The sequence below is a fragment of the Misgurnus anguillicaudatus genome, chromosome 20 (genome assembly GCF_027580225.2).
Source record: "Misgurnus anguillicaudatus chromosome 20, ASM2758022v2, whole genome shotgun sequence".
In the NCBI taxonomy this organism is placed as follows: domain Eukaryota; kingdom Metazoa; phylum Chordata; class Actinopteri; order Cypriniformes; family Cobitidae; genus Misgurnus; species Misgurnus anguillicaudatus.
The window spans coordinates 22627501-22649234 of NC_073356.2; the positions used below are offsets into that span (position 1 = coordinate 22627501).

At 35.9% G+C, this 21734-nt stretch overlaps 2 protein-coding genes across 2 annotated transcripts in view; both read left to right on the plus strand.

The window, feature by feature from the left end:
- Positions 1–5815, plus strand: part of laptm5 (lysosomal protein transmembrane 5) — a 6637-nt gene extending 822 nt beyond the window's left edge. The window contains exons 2-7 of the mRNA XM_055220739.2: positions 319–427; positions 631–707; positions 2911–3039; positions 3164–3259; positions 3708–3800; positions 5404–5815. Coding sequence (XP_055076714.2) covers positions 319–427; positions 631–707; positions 2911–3039; positions 3164–3259; positions 3708–3800; positions 5404–5478 — 579 coding nt within the window. The 3' untranslated portion in view covers positions 5479–5815. The remainder of the gene's footprint in view (positions 1–318; positions 428–630; positions 708–2910; positions 3040–3163; positions 3260–3707; positions 3801–5403) is intronic.
- A 2182-nt stretch (positions 5816–7997) lies between these two features.
- matn1 (matrilin 1) lies at positions 7998–11733 on the plus strand. Its single transcript, XM_073858720.1, has 6 exons — positions 7998–8019; positions 9497–9840; positions 10350–10593; positions 10775–10909; positions 11004–11549; positions 11630–11733. Exons 1-6 carry the CDS (start codon positions 7998–8000, stop codon positions 11731–11733), a joined length of 1395 nt encoding a protein of 464 aa, XP_073714821.1.
- Positions 11734–21734: the final 10001 nt, after the last annotated feature.

Sequence of the window (21734 nt, forward strand, 5' to 3'; positions counted from 1 at the left end):
AAAAGGTTTACAGGAAACCCTCTGTCAACCAGATCATATTTAATCAGTAATAGGAATATCTAGTGTAGTTAAGGCAGGAGGTTGTGTGTATGTTATGTAATTTACACTTTAACAGTTTTTTCTGAATGAATCGCTGGTCTTGTGTAACATGTTCTGTTGGTGTTGGCTCTGAGGAGAGAGTCCAAACAGTCCGACTGCCAGAGTACACACAGACCGAGACACACGTTTACCTTTATGAATTCATTCTGGCAGAATCAGTAGGCTACATCTATACCTATGTGTGTGTGTGTGTGTGTGTGTGTGTGTGTGTGTCTCCAGATAGGTAACCTGCTGGAATTGGGGGACATTGTACGAACAGCTCCTTGGGACAAAACCCCATACGGTATCCCCTATAATAATGTCAGGTCTACCAGGGGTCAGCGTATCTGTGAGTTTGCATCAAATTACTCAGTCACTTATTTACACTTTTGCAACCTAATTTATCAAATGCACCCTTTGTTTATCAGTACGAAAGAGTAACAATGAAAGGGATTTTTAAAAACCCTCACTGCTGAATCATGGCCTATAGCATTGTATAGTATGAAGCATATAAATGTATTGAAAACATAAATATGAATTCTCTCTTTCCAGTTGATGTTAGCACCAACATTCTGATGCTGGTTCTGATGTCAGTCTCTGGTGTGTTGGCTCTGTTCTCTCACCGCAAGGTACTATTTTTGAGCAGAAAAAAAGTCCATCTCATTAAAATAAAAATGAAATGTTCAGTTGATATATGAGGAAATTCATCTACACTGAAAAAACAACTTGTAAAATTTACTTTAAAAAATCCTTGTAACAATTTGCACAAACTTTTTAAAAGTAAAATTTACTGCTTTTTTAAGTACAACTTACCTACTAAAATCAAATAAAATCTTAATAATGCATGATAAACATATGTTAAATAATTAAGTCAATGTATTTTTTTTAAAAGTTAGATTTATTTTAATTACAAAATTAACAAAATGATCATTTACAACAAAACAACATCACTAACATAAGAGCTTTACACCTTTATGACAATTTATTAACAAATAAATAGTTAAAGTTCTTATCAGTTCTTATTCTGTGATAAAGCTTAAAAAATAAAAACATTCAGGTGCAAAGGATTGTGGGTATTCCTTACAACATGTGCAAATAAATTTAAGTTAATTTTACTTGAATGTCTTAGTTTAATGGATTTCATTTTTTTACTTGAATCTGCTAAAGTTTTTGATTAAAATTGACTTAATTAGGCCTATTTTAGGACTGTGTGCAGTGACTATAAAACTGTTAAATAATACAAGAAAATATCTTACTATTCATTTTCTACATGAATTAATTGTGTATTTATCATCATTTTACTTAGGAAATCTAGTTCTCAATAAATGTTAATATTATTATGTAGAAATTATGAGAGTTAATCTAATATACACACACACATATATATATATATATATATATATATATATATATATATATATATATATATATATATATATATATATATATATATATATATATATATATATATTACTACTAGTGCTGGGCAAAGATTAATCGCGATTAATCGCATACAAAAGTGATTTTTGGCATAATATATGTGCGTGTACTGTGTCTAATTATTATGTATATTTAACCACACACACATTCATATATTCATTTCAGAATTGTTTTACTTATATATACATTTTTTAAATGTATATTTAATATAGAATATATAAAAATATAAATAAATATATATATAAACATGTAAATGTTTCTTAAATATATACATGAATGTGTGTGTATTTATTTATACATAATAATTACACACAGCACATACTCATATATTATGCCAAAAATCACTTTTATTTTGTATGCGATTAATCGCGATTAATCTTTGCCCAGCACTAATTACTTCACCGAAGTTTTTTCAGTGTATAAATGAATAAATAAAAAACTTGAATTGCACACAAAATAATTTAATAATTAAATATGTATAATTAAATTATTACATATTTTTCAAGAGAAACAAAATCATACACTGTTAGAAAAAAAGGTACAAAACCCTCATAGGTTCATTTAAATATATACCTTACAAATATTAAAGGAAAAATATTATACCTTAAGGGCCTATTGTGTACCTTACGGATCTTGTACAGTTAAATTTTAGGAGTACAAAACATGAACTGTATCTTTAAAGGTACCCAATTCACTTTCAAAAATAAAGGTACAAAGCCTGTCATTTGGACGGTACCCTTTGAAAAGGACCATTTAGGTACAGAAATGTATACATTTGATACAAATATGTATCTTTGAGGTACTAATATACTTTTTTTAAGAACAAAGCTGTAGGTTTTGAAAACGTACAGTCCCAGTGACAGCTTTTGTACCTTTATTTCTGAGAGTGTAGTTTTTTTAAATGTTTTATTTTATTTTAGTAGTTTTTAACATAAAATGTAGTATTTATATTAAAGATTATATTATTTATTATGCACAGTGTTTTTATAACACCTGTTTTCAATATAAGTAGGTACTACAGGAACCATGTTAAATCTGTCCCACTCAGGACAAATGTAAATATATAAATACTAAATCTGTAGTGAAACAACTACCTGTGTGGTGATACGTCTTGAGGTCTAGTCTGTTTTCATTTCATTGGATGTATGCATTGCGTGTGGGTGTAGTCGTCTCTGCACCCTTTAGATTTTCTGCTCATTGGCCGACACCAATATTTACCCAGCTTCCAGAAAGAGGCGAAAGAGCTTATCTCAATATTTATCAATGTCATTGACGCACTTTCCAAACTATACATTTCAGATCGGATTAGTCTTTAAAAGTGAGTTTTCTTTCATTTCTATTACAGAGTTTTTGGAAAATTTTCAAACTGTCTTTTGTGCTTTTCTGTATAAGGGCCCCATGTTTGTCCTGCCTTTCGTGCTGACGATGTTTGTGGACTTGGGTCTGAATTTTCTCTCCCTGTTTAATGGGGCCTGGGGACTGCCAGGGACCCCAAAATACAGAGACGTCCTGCAAGCTGCAGTGAGAAAAACACATCCTATGATTTATATAAGACACATTTGTATTTTAGAGCCATTTATATAATTTTACTTGTATCCTAATTCTTTCCTTTAAATGTGTGTATTTGTGTGTCTGTCCACAATAGAAATATTACAAAGGAGTCAATAGGTTGGATGAGGAGGACTTGGGCCATTTGACCATGGGATACACTGTTCTCTTTATTCTGAACATATTGCTAAAGGTAACATTGTACATGTGTGTCTGCTTTTGTATGTATTTATATGTGGATGTGTGTGTGGCCTTGACACCTTTTGGTTAACCAAAACATAACTGCAAAAAGTGAAACTGAATTTGGTTCTAAGAAATGCTTCAGCTTAATTTTTGAGATGTTATGTCCACTGCAATGAAATTTTTCAAACTTATGATGGATCAGTGTGTATACACAGATATAGAGATATATCTCTTTCTTTCACATACATCCACACACATTTTGTTATGTCTGCAGCTGTGCATTTTTTTTCCGGTTTGTGAGAGTTGGGTTTTGGTTGAGGTTGGAAAGCAATGTATAGAGGCAGTCATAAAGCGACTTCTGTCTTTCTAGCTGACTGAGAAGGGTTTTAGAAAAAGTGGAAGGTAGAGTATTTTATTAATTGTGTGCTTTTGGGATTTTATTTGTGTTTTCTGTGTAGGTGTACGTTCTTCAAGTGTCAATGAGATGTTTCTATGCCCTGAAGGCAGAAAGAGCTTCTGGCAGCCATGTTGACAATGGAAATACTGTGACAGTAAGTGCATTTATAGCAGAGTTTGTTTGGTGTCACACAATACATGATGGTATGGACCAGTCTGTAGTTTGGATTATAAATCTCTGATTCCAAGCAGATGTCAAATTAATTCTCCAGAAACATAAAGTTATACAGTTAAACAATTAAATGGTTTTTAAGTGAGTGGTTGTTTAAAAGTGTAGCACAATCATTTCACAGTCACACAAAAAACATTTAAAAGAAGATGTTTGTTAGGTTTAAATGTATTCAATAAATGATTTAGAAGAATACATTTTACAAAAAGGTTTAATTTGATAGTGTTAGTTAAAGGCACACGCCACTTTTTTGAAATTATACTCATTTTCCAGCTCCCTTAGAGTTAAACATTTGATCCTTACCATTTTAAAATCCATTCAGCTGATCTCCGGGTCTGGCGCTACCACTTTTAGCATAGCTTAGCACAATCCATTGAATCTGATTAGACCATTAGCATTGCGCCTAAAAATAACCAAAGAATTTTTATATTTTTCCTATTTAAAATTTGACTCTTTTGTAGTTACATCGTGTACTAAGACCGACGGAAAATTAAAAGTTGAGGCAGATATGTCTAGGAACTATACTCTCATTCTAGTGTAATAATCAAGGACTTTGCTGCCGTAACATGGCTGCAGCAGGCGTAGTGATATTACACATTGCCCAAAATTAGTCCCTTGCCATTGAAAGTTGCTAAAGGGACTATTTTCGGGCACTACGTAATATAAATGCGCTTCCTGCAGCCATGTTAAAAAATTGGCATATTTTCAAAAAAGTGGAGTGTCCCTTTAACTATATTAGTTAAAGGAACAGTATGTAAGAGATTTATATCAATTAATCATAAAATGGTCCTGATATGTCACTAGACATTAAGAAATCATTTTCATTTCAAATACTTGTGTCACTCACAACAGTGGTGTGGCCAGGATATTGTCATTTAAAAAGTGGAGTTGCAGCCCTCAACTGATGTTTATGTTGTCATTTTGTGTATTGGCCACCAGTTGTGTGATTGCAGTACCAGTTTTAGCCACATGTTTTGTGATTGCAATACCAGTTTTGGCCACAATCCTACATACTGTTCCTTTAACATGACCTAACCCTGAACATTGCTTCTACAGCTTTTATTGATCTTAGTATAAGTTAATTTCTTTATTCTGTTAAACACAAAATAAGTTTTTTTTATAGTAAGTATACAGTTGACAGTACCATAGTATTTGTTTTTCCTATATGGAAGTACATAGGTACCGTCAACTGTATGATTACCATAATTTATTAAAATGTGTTCAACAGAATAAAAAAAAACTCAACTACATGAGGGCGAATAAATGATAACAGAATTTTCATTTGATCCCTTTAAAACAAAGATTAATAAATGTTGTAAAAATATTTCATTGTTAATTCACATTAGCTAATGCTTTATTTAATGTTAATGATTGATAATTCAATGTAAGGTGTTATAGATTAACATGTATTTGGTGTAAATTAAGTTTCCACTAAACTTTCATGAATGATACATAGATATAACAATTATCATAGCTACTATCATTAACAAATAAAAGCAATGAACATGTATTGTGCTTTTACCTACTAGATTAAACTACCTTCCTATGACGAGGCTCTCAAAATGAAAACTGAAGCTGAACCTCCCACCTATCAAGAGCCCTGAAATAAAAACCAATTATGTGATGCAGAAGCTTGACCGCAATAAGCACAAAATCACACGCAAAACATAAACAAGCAGTTCTATGCATTTCTATGCTTTACTTATTAAATTTACCCAGATAGTAATTTACATGTTTCTGAATATAGCATCTTTACTACTAGATTGAAGAAGCATTAAGTTTGAACTGGAATGGTTATATGAAACATCACTTTTGTGGACCACAAACTGCTTATCTTTTTTTAGATACTTGCAACTTGAAGCTTTATCTTTTGACTACCAAAAGGGAAAATACCACTTTATGCTGATATAAATGATAAATAAACAGTGTGCATCTTTTCAATATGTGGTATGTTATTTTTCAGTTAAGCAGAATCTATTTTTAAAGTCACAATGTAATTACATTGTGTTATTTTTTACAAATTACTTATCTGTGAGCAATTTTTAAAACTGTATGTGCCCTCCAGGTGGCAACCTTCCGATCTCTGATGAAGCTAATATGGAAGTGATTTAAACTGCGATTCATTGACTGGCCGCTAGAGGCTGCCTCCAAAATGGAGTTAATTCCCATAGACCTCCATGTTAAAATGCCCATCTTTAGAGCAGAAATAATATGTTTACTGTCTGCTACAAAGTGTTTTTGGTCTATATAGATAATTTTGCCCTTCATGACAACTGTGAGGGGGGGTGAATTTTTTTGTCCGTTTAAATTATATTAAGCCTTAAAGTTCTGCATAATTAAGGCCGTGGCCATTTAAGTGATGGTTGAAGCTTCACCCACGTCCCACCTCTTTAACCATTTTCGGACATCCACGAGTGATTTGCGGTGACCTACTATCTTTAGAAACCTATGGTAGACGTCACAGACACTACGTCCATATTTTTTACAGTCTATGGTGCCCTTATAATCTTTAATCAAAAACGCAAATCTCCTCCACTCCTTGAAAAGATCTCTCTTCACTTCTGGAATTCTGGATGGACATGGCCCGGGAAAAGATCGCAGTGATTAGCAAATAGTATGACCCAACTTCCAACTATTTAATTTTCACTTAATCGAGAAAAGGGGTGTTTGTAGTCTCACCCGCTCAACAAAGATATTGGACTTCCTGCTTTCAATGATGCAAAATTAGGATTTTTACATCATTGAAAGAAGGAAGTGCAACACTGAAATCTGTATTTCTCCTGTCTCAGCGGCAACTGAGGAAATGACGCACGACCGTTCAAAAACATGACTGGGGTTCTAACTATACAAAACTTAATGCAAATGGGTGAAGTGTCCCTTTAAGAATTACAAAGACATTATTTCCCAGAAGATTGCAGTGAGGCCAAGACTTTGACAAATGGAGATACAGATGTTTCAGTATGTTGGGGATTGATGGATGTGGGGTATGCTAATGTGGTGTTATCCGGTACATAAACAAACACACATTTCATTTACAGTGGTGGCCAAAATTTTTAGAACACCGGACAGACCAGGAAAATATTGACCTTTTTTGCCTCCAAAACACTTTCGTTTTAGTTTCATAATGATGTTGCTCTGAGCACAACAAATATCAAATGAAGTGAGTATACCCACTTATTGCAGCAATTACAGCAGCACATTTGTCTGGTAAAGTGTCAGTACAGAACTTCATTAGTAATGTTATCCAATGTCTTGTGCAACTCAAGTCAAAGGCTTTCCTTTGAATCTACAAGTGCAGTTTATTTCCCAACTCACCCCAAATTTGCTCGAAGGGGTTGAGGTCCAGACATTGAGGGGGCCAGAAAGAAAAGTGACCTAAATCTCCTTATGATGGCCACCATTGTATCTACAAATAAAGTCATCATATAACCCATACAATAGAGCCATATAAAGGAGATTTAGGACACTATGTCAGAGAGATGTGCTTCAAAAGGTGGAAATAGCAAATATTCAAGTTTAAAATGGTTCAAAACAGTATGACTTCAATTGATATTTGTTGTCCTCAGAGCAACCATCATTATGAAACTAAATCATGTTTGGGAGGTAAATGTCAATATTGTCAGATCAGTCAGGTGCTCTTATAATTTTGGTCACCAACACAAACCAAGTGTTTAAACAGATTTAAATTAAACATTCCTCCCAAAAAATATATATAAAATGCCATCAGGCAGAACAGGGCTGTCTGTGTTAGATCAGTTAATAAGGCTTCTCGAAAAATCCTAATCCTCATAAACTTATGTGTGTGCATCTGAGATGAATTTATTAGGAAAAGTGGACGAAAACCAGATCTGTCATGATGTTTGAGTTCAAGGTGTTTTTGTCTTTCCTATGCCAAACTCTGGAGCAGGTATCGCCCTTAAAAAGCTTCCTGGAAGAGATAGATTGAGGGCGGCGTCTCTGAACTTAAAGATAAAGCGTTGAACTGTGTGTATAAAATCACCTGAGTTTCTCTCACTGTGAATCAGTCTGTCTCTGGTTGTCTGGCTGGTCATTAGGACTCACGCTACATTACAATATGACAATGCTGGGGTTTGTGATGCTATTATGCATCCTGGAAGCCACCATGGATCTGAGAACTGCTGCTGGTAAGAAAACAGACTGCATCATTAACTGATATGATTAAAACTGGTTGTTCACTCTCAGAAATAAAGGTACAAAACTGCACCTTTTCTGTCACTGGGGCTGTACCCTTTCAAAAAGTACAGGTTTGCACCTAAGGATTTCATTTTAGTACCTCAGAAGTACATACTGGGACCAAAGAGAGCTTATTAGTACCTCAAAAATACATATTAGTATCTCAAAGGTACATATTGGTGTTTACACATATGTACCCAACGGTCCATACAATGACCTTTTTAAAGGGTGCTGCCCCACTGACAGCTAGGGTACATATTTTGACTTTTTTCTAACAATGTAGGTCCTAAAGGTACGGTAATCTACCCAAAATTGTATTCTGTTTTTTATTCATGTAAAGGTACCAAACAGAAACTTAGGGTACAGCCCCGTGACAGAAAAGGTACAGCTTTGTACTTTTATTTCTGACAGTGTACTTTTAAAAAGAAAGGTTCCTAAAGGTTTTTTTGTTAGGCTGTAAGGTTTTGTAGAAAACCTCTAACATCCACAGAACGGTTCTTTGTAGATAAAGGTTTTGTAGACTATAAACAGGTGTAAATGAAATTATTTTATTAAGAACCTTTGAATGTAATGTTCTTTTGAGGAACCAAAAATATGTTTTTTTGCAGCGGTATTAAGATTCTTATTTACACCTTTATATTAAGAGTGTAGATTATGGGTCCAAGCCCGTTCTTGTAAGGCACCTGTCCTGCACATTTCTGTTTCAACTAGCCTATACAGTACATCTAATTTTTAGGTAGCCCAGAACAACATGATTAGCAGGTTCAGGTGTGTTTGGGTTTGAAGCTGAAATCTTCAGGACAGGTGCCCTCCAGGAACATCGTTTTACACACATGGAGATGTTCCTGTAGTTCTGCTGGTGAAGCATGCTCAGGGTCATGGGTTTGATTCCCAGGAAAAACAAGAATTAATGTTAATATGTAAATGGATACTGACAAGTCTATACTCAAAAAAATAATCTGAAATACCTAGTGAGCCTGGGTTATTATGGGTGTAATATTGGTTAACATTTGCTGGTTAGAACAATATGTCGAGTAGCCACAATACAATCATATATAAAATTACATATATTTACTATATTTTTATTATTATTAATTATGAAAACCACCAACACTGTATATTTATTGAGGTACCTGTTTTCTACATAAAATCATCCAACATAATATTAAGAAAATTCTGTGAAAATATAACCTTGATATTTTGAATATTGAATGAGTGAGGTCATGTCAAAGATTGAAATCAATAAGTGAAATCAAATTTTGATGCTCCTAATCTCATTATTAGCCTGGATTTTACAGACAGGCTCACAAATAACTCATGAGCTTTGAGTGGATGCTATGTCATAAATGTAGCTTATTGAATTGGTCATCATGTGCAATCTTTGACATCATCTCTTTCTTTCCCTCTTCTACATTTTTATGTTTTTAGCTGCAGACGTTTGCAACAAGCACACAGATGTGGTGTTCATCATCGACAGTTCTCGAAGCGTCCGGCCCTCTGAGTTTGAGCAGGTCAAGGTCTTTATGACCAAAGTCATTAATGGTTTGGACATTGGGCCTGATTCTACTCATGTGGGCGTTGTGAATTATGCCAGTAAGGTGAAGAACGAAGTCTCTCTGAAGTCTCACAAAACCAAGGCTGGATTGGTCAAGGCTATATCCAAGATTAAACCATTGTCCACTGGTACCATGACAGGCCTTGCCATTCAGTTTGCCATGAATGTGGCCTTTAGTGAAGCAGAAGGTGCACGCAAATCGCCTGACATCAACAAGGTCAGTCTCTGTGACCAGCAATCCTATGAGGTCCTTTATATCCATATAAGATCATCAGCCTTAATCCAGTGGTTCTCAAACTGGGGGCCGGGGCCCCCAGGGGGGCCACAAGATGGTGCCAGGGGGGCCCCAGCTTTATGACAATTTATAAAATACATTAACTTATAATAAATTCTATGTAATGAAACCTAAAAGAATAAGGCTACTAACCAACAGCACTACTTTGTATAGTATAATTTTGTTGTTTTTTATTTTTATTAAAATGTTACGTTTTAAAACAAATTTGTCATAAATTTTCTTTGGGGGGGCCGCGAAGGAATGCACCGTATATACGGGGGGGCCGCACGCTGAAAAAGTTTGAGAACCACTGCCTTAATCTATTGGCACCATGCATATTGTGTTATATAATTATCAATTATATAAATACATAAGTATATATAACTTCACCATTTAATCTCATTGAAATGTCTCTGCACCTGCATATAACTAAACATGTGTTTTACGTGCAGGCGGCCATCATTGTGACTGACGGCCGTCCACAGGACAATGTACGTGATATCGCAGCAAAGGCACGGGAGGCTGGCATTGAGATCTTTGCCATCGGGGTGGGGCGTGTGGACATGGTCCCTCTCAGAGAGATGGCCAGCAAACCTCTTGATGATCACGTAGATTACGTGAAGAATTACAGCCTCATAGAGAAGCTCACCAAGAAGTTCCAAGTAGCCATCTGTAATGGAAAGAAAAAGAGAGAGGGTGAAACGAAGAAAGGTTGACATGTGTAATAATAACTGATCTTAATTTCTGACTTATTCCTGTGTATTTTAAAGGTTTGCTGTACTCATGGCTGGAACACAGCAGATTGTTAAAACACATTCATTTTCTTGAGTTTTCAATTGACATAAATTAATTCTTTACTCGCTAACCTGTGTGTGTGTTACACTCATGATAGCAGACCTATGCGCGTCACGCGATCATGACTGTGAGCAAATTTGCATCAGCACACCTGGATCTTTCAAGTGCGCATGCAGAGAGGGCCACACGCTAATGAACGACGGCAAATCATGCAGTGGTGAGTATGCATGAATGTTGAGGAAGTGTCAAAGATACGTACAAAAGACATTAAAACATGTTACCACAAACACCAATATTTTCTCTTGTCTCAGCTTGCAGTAATGCAGCCTTAGATGTGGTCTTCTTGATCGATGGCTCTAAAAGTATAAGACCAGAAAACTTTTTGTTGGTAAAGGATTGGACCAACCAGATTATAGACAAGCTGGATGTGTCGGAGAACAATGCTCATGTCGGATTGGTGCAGTATTCCAGCTCTGTGAAGCAGGAATTCCCTCTGGGACGCTACAATAACAAAAAGCACCTAAAAGATGCTGTGAAAAAAATTTACCAGATGGAAAGAGGAACCATGACTGGCCTAGCCCTAAATTATCTGGTTAACAGTAGCTTCACTCCTAGCCACGGTGCCAGACCTGGAGTGACAAAGGTTGGTATAGTCTTCACAGATGGAAGGTCACAAGACGACATTAAAGACGCAGCCAGGAAAGCCAAGGAGAACGGCATTATGTATGCTGTTGGTGTTGGTGACGCTGTTGAAGGCGAGCTGAGGGAGATTGCCTCTGACCCTGACCATTACTTCTACACGGCTGACTACCAAGCTATGACCCAAATCACCAAGAAGCTGCAAATCAATGTTTGTGGTAAGCAAAGCCACATACAAATATCACCCTGGACATGTATGGACGCAACTCATGAAACTAATTCAACTTTACTTTCTTAGTATTTGCACTGAAAGATCCCTGTGCCTGTGACTCTATTGTCAAATTCCAGAAAAAGATGGAGGAGGCAATACAGGCGTTAACAAAGAAATATATCCTTTCCTAAGCATAATGTTTGGGTGCATGTTGATAATGTGATAATGTCTCTTTACTGTTGAGTTACAAAATGCTGTTCTACTGGGTTACGGAAAAGATTTTAAATCTAGAACTTTTGGAAAACATCTGGACTTTTTGTATGAAAATGTATATAAAATGTAAAGAGATGAGCATAGGTGTAGACTAGTATAAAGTCAGAAAGTAAACATCATCAAGCTTCTTGTAGTTGATCTGGTAGAGCAAGATACTAAAAAATGCCAAGGTCATGGGTTCAAATCCCATGGAACAGACATACTGATAAAAGACTGCTGCTTTGGATAAAAGTGTCTGCCAAGTGCATAAATGTAAATCTAATGTAAATGTTTTGGTGTATAAAGTTAAGTTAAGTTAGTACTACTACGTTATTTCCTTGACAACAGCCTCACTGGAAGCTGTAATAAAAAATAATGGCTGCCAGGAGAACATGATTGTTTGAGACGCCACCAAGATCAAATTCTAAATAAAACTCTGAGCCTCCTGTGACCTCTGACCCTATGCTTTACTTTCTCTCTTCCAATTCCTTCATTGCTATTGTCCATTGGGATGAAGCAATAATTGTGCTGGTGATGGTTTATCTATGATTGATCTGAATTATTGTCACCTCAAAAAGAAAGGTGTTTTCAAACAGTCATCAACATATAAGGGTTTTTCAGGGCTCTAGACAAAAAATTGAGAGGGGTCCCTGCAAGTAAGCTTACGATGGGCCTGTATGGGCATAGCCTAAGGGCCCTGCACAGGTTTGCTCACTGGCGAAACGTTGGCCCCTTAGTGCTGGCCCTGCATGGGCAGCCCTCACTTAGCCCCCAGGAAGCCCTCACATAGAGAAATCCACAGAGGTAAATGAACACTGCTGGATGTATATATTGTCCCAATCTTACAGAGTGTTTAAAAGTAACAATGAAGCAGAATTAAAACTGCTGTTATCCTCTCTCTCACCATCTCTGTCTGAAATCTAAAATTGCATTTTACATCTTACTTGTAGAGTCATTTTCTTACTTTAGGTTGAGATTTTGTTTCATTTAAAGTCACCCTTATTGTGATCAGTGTTTGATTTAGTTAAACTTGACTCTTGACTCTTGCCTTGTTCAGTCTTTTGATTGCTATAACTTTGTGTGTTTAAGATATGTTTGTTATGGCAGCATGCGATCCTTTGGTGGTGGTCAGTTCAGTAAATAAAGTCTAAACATCATCATATATAACTTATGTATTCATTTGTTGTTTGCAACCTTATCAGAAGGATCTTTCTCTGACAATGTGATACTATAGTGTGAGATCCAGCTTTCTTATAGCAGTTTGTCTTTCTGAAGAATTTTGAAACACTGACACTTAAAATTAACTGCTCTACAATGTAGACACACAAATATCAAGAATCAGAGTATGAATCACAATGATGGTGACAATAAAATGAAAAGCTTCATGCTGCATTGCATGCTGGGCATCAACAAATTACAAATCTCATCCAGAACTCCCAGAATGCACTGCGGCATGAATAAATAATGACCTTTTTTACCATTTTCTTTGTCACCATTGTTGAGATTCATACTCTGATTCTTGATGTCTGTGCATCTACATTATGCAATGTTTATGTGCACACTATTAAAATCCTTCAGAATGATAAACTGCTATGAGAGTTCTGGACCTTACACTGTAGAATTTCATTATGAACAGAAAATGATGCTTCTGATGAGGGGCGAAAAACTATATTAATAAATCTGCTCATCAAATGATTATGTTTGACAACGTTTATGTATCAACCAGCAATATTCAATTACAATTGCCTTTTCTTTGCTATAACATGTGTTTTAAACACACTTAGATATAGCAGTTAGAAAACACTAATAAGCCAACGGTCAAGAGTCAAGGTCCAATTAAAACGACCACTGATCACAATAATGGTGACTTTAAATTAAACGGCCAACATCTAAACATAAGTTAAGAAAATGACTCTACAAGATGTAAAATGCAATTTTATATTTCAGACAGAGATGTTGAGAAAGAGGATAACAGAGCTTTTAATTCTGCTTCATTGTTACTTTTTAACACTCTGTAAGATGGGACAATATATACATCCTGCAGTGTTTATTTAACTCTGGGGATTTTTCTGTATGAGGACTTCCTGGGGGCTAAGTGAGGTCTGCCTGCGCAGGGCCAGCGCTAAAGGGCCAACGTTTTGCCAATGAGCAAACCTGCGCGGGGCCCTTGGACTAGCCCTAAGTGGGCCCATAAAGGGCCATCGTAGGCATACTTGCAGGGGTAGCACTTGTGACCAAAAAGCATTGTAATACCATTTGTAAACAGCTTCATCCATTAACCCTCGGGGGTCTGAGGGTGTTTAAGGGCCTTGGAGAAGTTTTGACATGCTCTGACATTTGTCCTTTTTCAGTTGCTTAAAACATATTAATGGCTAATATCACATAACACTGTATTCAACACAAGCTGTGCTACAAGAATATGTAAATAACATGTATGTACATGTTTGCATTTATTGTAATTATGTTTATGCTTGGTTAGTAAAAATATATATTTTAGAAATTGCTGAAATAAGGCCGGGTACAAATGACTTTTCAGTACTAGATCTTGTACTAGAGTTGAGAATTTGCTACAGAAAGATGTAAAACCTATTTTACCAACTTTTTTGTTTTTTTTTTTTTTTTTTTTATTGTTTTTTTAAATTTTTTACATTTATGTATACATACATCTTACGACCAACAAGACAAAACATAATAAGACCAACAAAGATTAAAGAAATAATAAAATAGTTGCCTAATTCTAATAGTGACAGTAAGTCATAATTGAAAATAAAATTATAAAATAAAATGATTATTGCTTTTAAAATATTTAATAAATAAAAACACAAAACATAAAAAAGAAAAAAAGAAAAAAAAAACATACATAAAAAGGGTAAATAACATTTACAGTATCAATTCCAATACGCTGACCCCAATCAGTTTTTACAACATATTGCAGTCTATGCATGTGTTCCACATTCTTTCTAAATGCCTCTAAACATTAAATTCCTCCATTTTAAGAAATTGTACAAAAGGACTCCATATCTCCTCAAAAGTTTTATATTTATCCTTTAGAATGTAACATACTTTTTCCATGGACATAGTTGATGCCATCTCTTTAAGCCAGCGTCTTATGTCAGGAGCATTGACACATTTCCAGTGTAGAGAAATAAGCCGTTTAGCTTGTAATAAGCACATATCCAAAAAATAATATTCATTTTTTTTAAGTTTAACTTCCCCAGGGTACAAATGAAGTATAAAAGTCAAGGGTGTTAACAATATTTTCATGTCTAAAATTTTTTCTGCCATGACCTTTACATCTTTCCAGAATTGCTGTATATAGCTGCACTCCCAAATACAATGAAAAAAAGTGCCCTTAGCATTGTTACACCTTTGACACAGGTCCGGAATATTACTGTTCCATTTGTGCAAAATTACTGGAGTTACATAAGTCCGCATTAGCCATTTATATTGCAACAATTTCAATCGTGCACTCATTGTTTGAGTCTGGGTTTCTTTACATGCCTCCTTCCAATCACTTGTTTCAATGTCCTCATTAACATCCATTCTCCAAGCCTGTAATTTTGTATCTGCTGATTCTTGTGAACCTGAGTTCACTAGTCCATATAGCAAAGATATTAATCCTTTACCAAAACAGTCTTTTGTGATTTCCTTTTCTAGAACGGACAAAGGTGGAATATTAAGGGCATTACTTTGTGACTTGTGTATAAAACTTCGTAATTGCAAATATTTGTAAAAATGTTTTCTTGGTACATTATACTTATTGACAATATCCTCAAATGTCATTAAATTATTGTTAACATACAAATCCCCTATTTTCGAAATCCCCTTTTCGGCCCATATCTTAAAACCTGCGTCACATCGTCCTGGAATAAACTTAGAATTGCCCCAGATGGGTGTAAAATAAGATAACCTGTTGGGAATTTTTAAGTATTGTTTTACATCAAACCATACTTTTATCATGTTTTCCACAATAGGATTTCCAATAGACTTTTTAAGATCTTTGAGGTCTGAGGAGTAAAGATGTAAATTTAATGGTAGACCTGATTTAACGGAACATGATTCTATATTCATCCACGGGGGGTGGTTCTGGGGTGAAAAATAAAACATAATTGTTCTAAGTTGGGTAGCCCAATAGTACCACTGTAAGTTAGGGCATTGAAGTCCTCCCCTATCATATGGGAGGTATAAAAGGGAGAGCCGGAGTCGTGGACGTCTATTGTTCCAAATAAATTTAGTAAAGCTTTTTGTGAGATTTTTAAAGAGGTTTGATGGAGGAGGCATTGGAATGTTTTGGAATAAATATAAAAACTTTGGCAAGATATTCATTTTTAAAATATTTATTCTACCAATTAGGGATATGGGTAAAGATGACCATCTTTTTATAGACTGAATTATATTGTCGTAAAGAGGGTTATAATTCACTTGAGGTATTTCATCTATCTTGGGTACAATATTAATGCCTAAATATGTAAAACATTCAGTTGGATTAAATGTTTTAACCAACCTGCTGGGACATTGTCTATCATTTTCGTTTAATAACATAATGGAACATTTGGATTTGTTAATTTTGTATCCTGAAATCTCCCCAAAAATTTCAATTAATTCTAATAATGCAGGTACAGATGAATCTAGTTTTTTTAAAAATAAAATAATATCGTCTGCAAATAAAGCAATCCTGTGTTCCTCCTGTCCAATTGTTATACCCTTTAGACCCACATGACTCTTTACAGCAAGAGCAAAGGGCTCTATAGAAATAGCAAAGAGGAGAGGTGAGAGGGGGCATCCCTGCCTACACCCCCTACCAATATTAAATGGTTTTGAGACCCTATCATTTGTCAGAACGGCTGCCATTGGTTTGTTATATAGTAACTTGATCCAACTTAGAAATTGTTTGCCAAACCCTAATCTTTCTAAAACTTCAAATAAATATGGCCATTCGACCCTATCAAAGGCCTTTTCTGCATCTAATGATAACAGGGCTGTATCTCTTTCTCCCCTTTGTTCATGAAGAATATTAAGAACTCTTCGAACATTGTGGAATCCCTGCCTTCGCTGTATGAAACCATATTGGTCAATTCCTATCAGATCTGATAATTTTGATTCAAGTCTTCTTGCTAGAATTTTACATAATATTTTTGTGTCCGAATTTAAAAGACTAATTGGGCGCATATTTTCGCATCTTGTGTTTGTTTTTCCCGGTTTTGGTAATAGTGTAATTAGTGCTTCTCTCATCGAGACTGGAAGTATTCCTTCATGATATGCTTCTAAAATCATATCCAAAAAACGTTGCGATAATTTTCCTTTAAAATTTTTATAAATTTCTATAGTAAGACCATCAAGGCCTGCTGCTTTCACAGATGTCATAGAGTCAATGGCCTCCTCGATTTCCTGCACTGTTATAATTTCGTCTAAACTTTTGTAGGATTCCTCTGATATTTGGGGTAAATTTAAATTATCCAAGAATTGTGTTTGAATATCCAAATTAGCGGGGCGTTCTGAGCTATACAGATTCTTATAGTAATTACTAAATGCTTCGTTAATTTTTAATGGATCTACTATATTTTCCCCTGCACATTCTATAGTTATAATCGCACGTTCTGTTTGGCGCTGGCGAATGTGCCATGCAAGTAGTTTTCCCACTTTATCCCCCTGCTCGTAGAAGGCACTTTTTAGCTTTAAAACTTTCGCTGCTGCTCTATTTGCAGACAAATCATTATATCTGGATTTAAGCAAAAGCAATTGTTTATGAGTATCTTCTGAGTCTTTTGAGTTATGAATCACTTCTTTTTCTAACTTTTGGATCTTGTTCTCTAATTCTATCAATTTTTGTTTGGACCTTTTAGCTTTGGAACTACAGAATCCGATAATTTGACCACGAATGTAGGCTTTGAAAGCTTCCCATCTGACACAAGCTGATGTTTCAGTTTTATTGTATTCAAAAAAATAATCAATTTGTTTCCCCAAATACTCTATGAATGATGGGTCCCTGAGCCAGCCTATCTGAAGATGCCACCTAGGAGGTTCTTTTCTCCAGTTAGTGCAGCTGTATAGTAGTTCTACTGCTGCATGATCAGATATAACTATGCTGTGATATAGAACATCATCTATTCTATTCAACATTTGTGCTGATATTAAAAAATAATCAATACGAGCATATGTTTGGTGAGCACCTGAGTAACATGAATATGATACTTTTGCAGGATTGAGATGTCTCCAAATATCTAAAAGATTGAGGTCTTTCATAAAATTATGAAGTACTGACCTGGACTTAGTATGTGTATTATCAATACCAGTAGAGCGGTCTTTCAGCGGATCTATTGTACAGTTCATGTCCCCTCCCATAAGGATTTGTCCTGACAGATTAGCAACCAACAGGAATAAATTCTTGTAGAAGTTTGGGTTATCATCATTCGGTCCATAGACATTGATCAAGTTTATCTTTTCTGAAAACATAACACCTTGTAAAATAATATATCTTCCTGCTGTGTCTTTGATTACCTTCTGAACTTGTACTGGAATAGATTTATGGATTAATGTCATTACCCCTCTTGCACCCGATGTGTGACAGGCAGCGAACACTTGACCTGGCCATCTCCTCCTTATTCTAATTGTATCACCCATTACCATGTGGTTTTCCTGTAAAAAAACTATTTTTGCTTGTAAAAATTTAATTCTATCCATTACCTGCCTTATTTTTTTTATATTACCCAGCACTCTGCAGTTCCATGTTACAAATGTTATTTTATTTATATCTCCCATTATTTTTATCTTTTAGTCTATGGAGTGCGTTTGGATTATCATGCATATACATATTTAGGTCCAAAATGTTTTTACCCAAAACGAAAAAAAGACTACTAATAAAAAAATGACATTGACACTTAACATCGATCACACACAACATACATTTAAGGTTGACCAGTAACTTTTACACTCCTGAATCAACTCCCCCCTCCCTCTTATTCCCCTCCTTATATGGGTTTGCCTAATCCACACACCTGTGAGGAACTAACGTTATACGAACTCTGTTGACGCAACCCATTCTGCTTTTCCATTCCTACGTATTTTGAACAACATCCAAACTTAAACTATCATAAACACAAATTAACAGATTTTTAACAAAGTACATTATCGTAACTTTTGTACAGCATCACTGGCCTGAGCCAAATACACCTTGTTTTCAAATATACTCCCATTTATGAACGAGAACTGAGAGCCCAACGAATAAACAATAAAAATACTTTGGGAACATTGTTCCGGAAAATTCCTGCCCCTGTTTTAATGGGCCTACCGTCAATCTTTGCTTAATGTTTCAATGAAGTTTTCCACCTCGGATGGGTTCTCAAACATTCTGGACCTGTCTCGATGAGTAACCAGAAGGCGTGATGGGAAGACGACCCTGTGTTTACTGATTCCCAGGTCTCTTAATTTCTTCCGAACTCCGTCGTATTCTCTCTGCTTCCTATGAACCTCGGCCGACACATCCAAGTAAAACCGGATACTTTGGTCCTTGTAATGAATTGAACCTTTGGCCCGTGCAGCTCTAAACACTTGCTCTTTTTGCTTGAAGTTCAAAAACCTCATAATAAGTGTTCTTGGTGGAGCTGAAGCATCTCGATTGCCATGGTTGTCTCCTTTGCCACGCATTTGCCCCACTCTGTGTGCTCGTTCTAGGGTCAGTGGCTCGTTTACATCCATTTCCAAAACTCTTGGAAGCCATTTCTCGAGAAACGCGCACGCATCATTGCCTTCCTCTTTTTCTGGCAGGCCCGTCAATCGCAAGTTGTTCCGTCGACTACGGTTTTCCAAATCGTCAGCCTTTTCTGTTATTTTTTCCATTTGGGATTGTAGTATTTTAACATGACCCTTAAGTTGCGCGATTTCGTCCTCCGCACCAGAGATACGCTCCTCGGCTTCTTTAACTCTCTCAGTCAGTTCTTTGATCACAGAAATAACCCCGTCGATTTTATTTGAGACTCGTTTCTCCATATCTTTGATAGCTTGTACAACATCGGCATTGCTAAAGCTGGAGTTGGATGATTTAACAGAGTCGCCGTCGCCATCCTCCTCCGTATCTCTCGTGTCGTCGTCAGTTTGACCCGAGCCCTGTTGCATATCTTGTACATCGTCTATTTTCCCATGCGACTTAGTCTTCCGTTTTGGTGACATTTTAACCCCACGTCTTTTTACACAAAATACTCTGCGAAACAGCACTGTTTTACGTAGGTTTTAAGGATTTATTTGCAAAAGTTGCAGGAGGGTTAACGCTCGCGTCTTCTCAGCACCACGCCATAACCGGAAGTCTATTTTACCAACTTATTACATTAAAGAATATATTGGTTTAACTTTTGTAAGACACTTTGTTGTGTAAAGGCAATATGCAAGGGAATGTCAATTGTTTTTGTGTGTCTGTCCACAATAGAAATATTACAGAAAAGTCTATATAGGTTGGAAGAGAAGTAATTAGGTCATTTGATCATGGGATACATTTTTGTAAAACTGAATTTGGGTTTGAGAAAATGCTCCAGCATTTGTTTGCACGTGTACTTCAATGAAATTGAGAAATGTACAAATGTACAAACTTATGTTGGGGCCATACACACATATAAATAAATAAGTCTTTCTTTCACATACTCTTACACACTATATCCACACGCAGTGTTGTTATGTCTGCAGCAATGCATTGTACAGTCTGAAACAATTTTTCACCGGTGGGTTCAAGGTTTTGGTTGAGGTTGGAAATAAATGTATATAGGCCGTCATAAAGTGTGTTCTATCTTTCTAGCTAACCGAGAAGGGTTTTAGAAAAGGTGGGGGGAAATTAAAGTTTTTATTGCATTGCTGCGTGCTACTTTATACATTTAGAAGCTAGACTATTTAATTGTGTGCCTGAGGTGTTTCTATACCCTAAAGGCATAATGGGTCTCCAAACACATTCTTTTAAGACATTTGACAAGTTAGGTGTGCGGTTTACAGAAAAATAATCAACAACCATGGAACATTTCCCAGCCAATAAGAATAAAGCATACAGCCCCGTGGTGCTGCCGCACGTCGAAATAAACACATTGATTAACATCCTAAGACCCAAGCTTTGGTTTGTCTTTGGTCAGATTTCTTCCGGCTATTTTGGGGTAGGAAGAATCAATAAATATAATAACCAAATATTTTTCAGTGAACATGAAGCAGTGTAATTGTCCACGTTGGTATACAACAGGTTCCAGTTACACAGAATTAAGTATTATGGTGCAAAAAAAAGTGATGTCCATGTGTGTGGACATCCAGGTCTTAGGAGGTTAAGGAAGGTGAATTATTGAAGAGAGTGAAAGTGCTGCATTAAATTTAGGGACGCACCCGGGATGGCCAGTCAGATGTCAGATGGGTTCAGTGCCACCCTGGACACCCCTCTGACTCCACCACTAATTACAAACCTGTATGAGTAAGTTAACAGTTGACGGTACCAAATGACTTCCATAGTATTTGTTTTTCAACAGTATGACTCACTTCATCTGATATTTGTTGTCCTCAGAGCAACCATCATTATGAAACTAAATCATGTTTTAGAGGCAAAAAATTTCAATATTTTCAGATCAGTCAGGTGTCCTAATAATTTTGGTCACCACTGTACAAAAACAACACTCTTTCTGAGTGTTCCTGAGAATTTCATAAACAGATTTAAATGAAACATTACCAAAAATATATTATGTCGTCAGGCAGAACAGGGCTGTCTGTGTTAGATCAGTTACTGAAGCTTCCCGCAAAATCCTTGTGCATAAATTCCTGCGTGTGCAAGATGAATTGGCCAGAAAGCCAGATTCATCATGTTTTCAAGGTGTTTTTGTCTTTCCTATGCCAAACTCTGGAGCAGGTATCGCCTTCAAAAAGCTTCCTGGAAGAGATGGATTTAGGGCGGCGTCTCTAAACCTTAAAAAGTGTTTATCTGCGA